The sequence below is a fragment of the Trachymyrmex septentrionalis genome, unplaced genomic scaffold (genome assembly GCF_001594115.1).
Source record: "Trachymyrmex septentrionalis isolate Tsep2-gDNA-1 unplaced genomic scaffold, Tsep1.0 scaffold127, whole genome shotgun sequence".
Lineage (NCBI taxonomy): Eukaryota > Metazoa > Arthropoda > Insecta > Hymenoptera > Formicidae > Trachymyrmex > Trachymyrmex septentrionalis.
In genome coordinates this window covers 1,005,989-1,011,952 of record NW_017304406.1, presented here as the reverse complement: position 1 = coordinate 1,011,952, position 5,964 = coordinate 1,005,989, and the positions used below count along the sequence as shown (strand labels likewise).

At 30.2% G+C, this 5,964-nt stretch overlaps 1 protein-coding gene across 4 annotated transcripts; it reads left to right on the top strand.

Moving 5' to 3' along the window:
- The first annotated feature begins 889 nt into the window (after window positions 1-889).
- LOC108756427 (lachesin) lies at window positions 890-5,763 on the top strand. 4 transcript variants are annotated; one of them, XM_018500216.1, is made up of 6 exons: window positions 890-1,186; window positions 1,369-1,610; window positions 1,700-1,956; window positions 2,042-2,445; window positions 2,762-2,878; window positions 5,529-5,763. In XM_018500216.1, exons 1-6 carry the CDS (start codon window positions 1,138-1,140, stop codon window positions 5,636-5,638), a joined length of 1,179 nt encoding a protein of 392 aa, XP_018355718.1. In that variant the 5' UTR covers window positions 890-1,137; the 3' UTR covers window positions 5,639-5,763. The 4 variants fall into 4 exon arrangements, with proteins under 4 accessions (XP_018355718.1, XP_018355716.1, XP_018355715.1 ...); XM_018500214.1 differs by having other exon boundaries at window positions 2,762-2,879; window positions 5,500-5,593; XM_018500213.1 differs by lacking the exon at window positions 5,529-5,763 and adding an exon at window positions 2,914-2,990 and having other exon boundaries at window positions 2,762-2,844.
- Window positions 5,764-5,964: the final 201 nt, after the last annotated feature.

Sequence of the window (5,964 nt, the reverse complement as noted above, 5' to 3'; positions counted from 1 at the left end):
TTATTTGAACAAACATATGTTTCTTTACTATCTTGATTATTAATCCTGCATCGATGGATTAGATATATAACGAGATGTATAAAGATTTTATTAGACTTTTTAAAAACAACCTTGTTTAAGTCTACGAGGAACTAGAATTATCTAAGATTACTTTCAAATGTAGATTAAAATCAAGTTTTACAAATTGATATTATATGAAAAATATGTTTATATAATAAATTGAGATTATCGATAAATTATTTGCGTGTATTAATAGATAACTATTCTGATGTAGTCAACATTTTATCATTTAATACAAAGCAGATGTTAACTATAAGGTTCATAAATTTTATTAATGTTATCTATAAAAATATATTTGATATTTTTATTTAAACATTTTCTTTTGTTCTACTATTTTTCCTTTTTTCATTATTATTGACTATATATATATATATCTAGTTTTTATTTCCACATGTTTAAATATAGCAAAAGGATTTTCCTGTCTACAAATTTATGAAAATCAAACGTAGATAGGTTAGGTTACAGAATTGAAAATAATATAATCTACTACACTGGACTTTTTATCGAAATGTAAAAAGTATAAATTACCTTTTTTATGATTCTTTTTCAAAAACTTTACTCACAAGATGCACTTTTAAACAGTGTAAACTTAAACGAGACTATTCAAATGTTCAAATCAATCGCGAGAATGATCGAGTTGTGTCAATAATTTATGGAGATTATTTGTAAAACGTTATATCGATCAGTTACAATTTTGTAATTACCAATCGCGATTTTAAATTAAGTTAGGTATATCAACAGTTGCAGTGGAAATCTGAATTAGTGATAGAGTAAGATTTCATCTCGTACTTGACTAAAGACGTAGCATCATTCGCCATGTTTACCAAGCGTGTGGTAAGTTAACGGTCATCTGGACACTTTGTGCGTTTGTATACGCCTACAAGGAAGAAGTTTATTCCGCGTTACGTTCCCGCGTACTGATCGTAATCCCTCGTTTCACGATAGTCAAATGTTTGTTTGAATTTAAATCAGAAAGAAGGAAGAATTCCTTGTTCGAGAACGAGAGCGATAAACGCTTTGTAAGGAACAGCTAAACGCTTCGGATCGAGACTAAAGTACCGTGCTGGGTGTGTCATAATGCATAGGCGTGTTATTCTAGCCTTGATATGCGTGTTTCTGCAAACAGGTACGAATATTTATTGAACATAATTTCGCACGCACACCATACACATTGCATCACAGAAACATACATCATTCCAATGATATATACGTCATATTCGAACTGGAGAATCTTCTTTTTGTCATTCAACACAGCCATACAGTTTGATTTAGCCTGTATATGATGAATCATAGATTTCATTGTTTCAGTTGCGGCTCAGCGTAGTCCGACAATATCTTACACATCGCAGGAACAAATTAAGGATATTGGAGAAACTGTAGAACTAGTGTGCTCCGTTCAGTATGCGCAGGATTATCCTGTTTTGTGGATAAAGTTTAATAAAGACTCAGCAAATGAGCAAGTCGCACTTTCTACTGGTACTGCATTGATAATCAGAGACAGTAGATTTGCTCTTAAACATGATATAGCATCTAGCTCTTATACTTTACAAGTAAGATTTCATTTTGAAATGTTCCTAATTAGGGCATTCGTTGTTCAAAGTATTAATAATGTGGAATTAATACGCAACTAACGTTTTAGATTAAAGATATACAAGAAACAGATGCTGGACGTTATCAATGTAGAATACAGATATCTGTAAGCAATCTTGTAAGTGCAGAAGTAGAATTATCGGTTCGTAGGCAACCGATAATTAGCGACAACTCGACTCAATCTCTGGTGGTTAGCGAAGGACAACCTGTCGTACTGGAATGCTATGCCAATGGCTTTCCGCCACCAAGGATATCGTGGCGCAGAGAAAACAATGCTATTTTACCCACCGGAGGTTCAATCTATCGGTACGATAACTAAAATAAATTATTATTATTATTAAATATTTAGCAAGCAATATTTTATGTATTGTATAATTTGAAAACATTGCAGTGGTAACACGTTAAAAATATCTGCCATACGAAAAGAGGATCGCGGAACGTATTACTGCATCGCTGAGAATGGCGTTGGACGCGGTGCTAGACGTAATATTAATGTTGAGGTTGAATTCGCGCCAGTAATCACAGCTCCTAGACCACGACTTGGACAAGCTTTGCAGTATGATATGGATTTGGAATGTCACGTAGAAGCATATCCTCCGCCAGCTATTATCTGGCTCAAAGACAACGTACAGTTGTCAAATAATCAGCATTACAGCATATCACACTTTGCGACCGCGGATGAATATACTGATACAACGATTCGAGTTATTACCATAGAAAAGCGGCAATATGGAGAATACATATGTCGTGCAGCCAACAAATTAGGCACTGTTGAAACGAAAGTTGAGCTTTTTGGTAAGAGAATGTAAAAAGAAATAACCTATTGTATTTTTTATGTATTACATGTTAGCTGTAGACAATGTCTATAGTTGGAACGATTTACTGTATCTTGGATACAAACTTTTCATCAAAATAGTAGTTGTGCATGAAAATAGTAGATCATCGTGTGACCTCAACTATAATTTTCAATCTTCAATTTGTATCAATGTGTATTTTTTATATTTTTGTTAGTGTAATTTCTCATTTTGCAATTTTTCATCTTTACTCCTTAGCTAGTCGATTTTTATTTTCATAGCATGTACTAGATTTCTTCCCTCTTTTGTTTCAACAGAAAGCATTATCCCTGTTTGCCCGCCAGCTTGTGGTCAAGCTCATCAGGGAACTGGCGTAGTTCCAGTTTCTTCCGGACCTTTGGTAATTTTAGTTTTGTTAAGTACAATGTTAATGAGGTAAGTCATGTTTTCACGTACATTTTTCTTACAGCGCCGCTATCCAGTTATCGATCCCCCAAAAAAGTTAAATAGTGACTTTTTTTACATACAATAATTCTTTTTAAATGTTCGCGCACAGTATTTAGTTTTAATTTTTTATCTTTATACTTTTATTATTATACTTAAAATCATACTATTATACTTATTACTGTTATATTTAAAATAACTCCTAGATAATACAAAATATGTAATGACAGCTGCTCATAAAATAAGCGCAGTGAGAATTAATCGCGAGAAAGGATAACAATTAAGGATGGGATACCCTCAAACCTCTGGAAAGTTTTGAGGATTCGAAACTTTACGTTACTTTTATCGAAACTCTCGAAATCTTTAGATAAAAATATTAATTTTGGGACGCAACAGAATCAGTACGTTGGAGGGATACAGCATATAGAAGAGATAACGTACACAAACGAACAATCGGCAGTCTAGTATATACAGAAAGTCTGATGATGATAAAGTTGCAGATAAATAACCTGCTCTTCAACCAATTCAAAATTTTATATTTAGTTCTGGTTTTTTTACACTCAAAAATAATTATTAGCTAAAATAATTTTTATCTATAATTTTATCTATAATTTTCCATCTCTAAATTGTGTTTAAATGATGTTTGAAATAAAAATTTAGAACCTGATTTTCTAAATCTGAATTCTGAAAACATGTATTTTTATTTTTTTTAAATATTCCTTTTAATAATTTTGTGTGTGTGTGTGTGTGTATGTGTGTGTGTGTGTGTGTGTGTGTGTATGCATAAAACAGACTCCTGAATATTTACGCTTTTATAAAAAAAAAATTGATCTTTCAACATCTAAAAATATATCGATCCATACTTAACAGATAAATACAATTATTTTTATTGGCAAACAATTTTATCAGTATTTTAATGGAAAATAAATATTAACAATTTGTTATTTATTACCTTATGAATCTTATGCACAGTTTTTTGCACTCTTTTTTTCTTAATTAACATTTCAGATTTTGTAAGTTTCGAGTTTTGAAAGTTTCGAGAATTTATCTCGCAAAGTTTCGAGGGCGTAAAAATTAGGTTTCGACTTATCCCTAGTAACATAATACTTCGATAAATTCGATACATCGATAGAAATGGAAAAGGGTAACCTTTCAGACCAGGGTTGCTACAGAAAATGAATTAAAAAATTCCCTGACTTTTCCAGGTTTTCCAGATAAAAATGGAAAATTCCATGATCAATATAAAATATATAAAAATTTTAACATAAAATATGTAACAAATTTTAAACATTTAGAATCAAGGATTATAAGAAAGTTAGCTTATATTATTAAAAACGCAAAAGAAGCTTAGTAGCATAATAAAATTTTGGAGGCAAATTCAAGCCAACAAAAATTAAATTAGTATTGGAAAAAAGAATGCAGTGACGAAGAAAAAGCGTTTAAATAAATTATTGAATAAAATATAAATTTTAATTTTTTTTTTTAATCGTTTAAAATATACGAGTTTTGAACATATTTTACTATAAACGCTTAATATTAAAACGCATAATATTAAAAAAATTATTAAATTATGGAATAGGAACAGTTTAAGGAATTGTGAGCAAAGTCTAAAATTCCAGTCCTCTTTTATATTTTCCTCTGACTTTTCCTGGTTTTCCAGCTCTACCTTTCAGACATACTGCCGCTGATATATAAAGTATCTTTGTGCAAAGATTTGCCCTCTTAATATTTTGATCTATTAATCCTCAGTAGTTGACGGTGGACTTATAAATCTTTTTGTAAAAAATATCAAATAATTAAGTTTTCTTTGTGTTACTTCTTTAAATTTGGATTATTCTTATTTACTTAATATTCTTTTTTTTTATATAAGTTAATGTCGTTTTGATTCCTTGAAATTGTCTTTTAATTAACACATAATAAATTAAATAAGTTTTACAGACTCAGCCGATTGTCAACTTTGACAAGTAATTCAGTGCTGGATGAACTAGCTGCGTTCAAAAATCGCGCTATCAGTATTATTATGTCATTCTATCTTTTTTGTTCATTAGACATAAAACTAAAATAGAATAGAATGATGCAACAGCGTTGATAGCACACTCCTTGAACGCAGCCATGTCTTCGAGCTGATTGCAAAAGGTCAAGCACAACCATTTTTTTATACATTATCGTTTTCATCTTTTTCTCTAGCAGTGTAATAGATTATCAGTCGTTTGTATTTAATTTGGTTCATGATGCAGAGTAATCAGATACTAAAAGATTGAAATTATTCTCTTAACCCCTTGGTTATCCTTAAAAAACAATAGAAATTAATTGAATCGGAATTTATTTCAAATAATTTCATAATACGTATTCAGTACTTAGTGAGCGAATAGGAATTTGTTATTAAAATAGATAACAAAATACATATAGAATCTTAAATTTCATATAAGGTCAAGAAAAAAAAGTGATTATAGTAATCAATTTTGATGACTTAGCAAAAATAGTGACAAAAGATTGAGTGACTGGATGGTAGCGCTGGCGAGTAATGATAGTTTAGATATCGTATGATTGTAAATCTTGAATTGATTTCTATATGCATATTTGCACATACACGTATGTTTGATATTTACAGAAATTTCTACGCCAAATATTAATTATCCGGGCCTTCGATGGGCAGGGGCAAGTCAATGTTGCTTCATAAAATGGCTCTATGTAACCATCAGTTCTATTGTTATTGCAATAATGGTGTAAAACCAAAATCTGAGCTGTAAGGGACCTCAATTATGGTTTTACTAAACTTACTTTCTATATTTGTATCAGGTAATTATTTTTATAATTATTTATAAGTGAAATAATTTATCATTGAAAAACATGCATATCGTGACACGTCATGTCATTACAGTACAGTTTGTTATAGAATTTATCAAATTTTATTAAATCATTACTTGCGCTTTGATTTTTTACGGTACTTTCACATTTGTAGAATAAATTTTTTATATGTATGTAAATATATATATATATTTTATATATATAATTTTTATATTGAATTTATAGACGATCCTTTTAATTTTTACAATTAAGCCCTTTTTATATATAA

Excerpts from the sequence above, each read along its gene's own strand:
- LOC108756427 (XM_018500216.1), top strand. The coding sequence starts at position 1,138 with ATGCATAGGCGTGTTATTCTAGCCTTGATATGCGTGTTTCTGCAAACA. Across the intron at positions 1,957-2,041 it reads ACCGGAGGTTCAATCTATCG|TGGTAACACGTTAAAAATAT; the intron begins GTACGATAACTA and ends AAAACATTGCAG. Across the intron at positions 2,446-2,761 it reads AACGAAAGTTGAGCTTTTTG|AAAGCATTATCCCTGTTTGC; the intron begins GTAAGAGAATGT and ends TTGTTTCAACAG.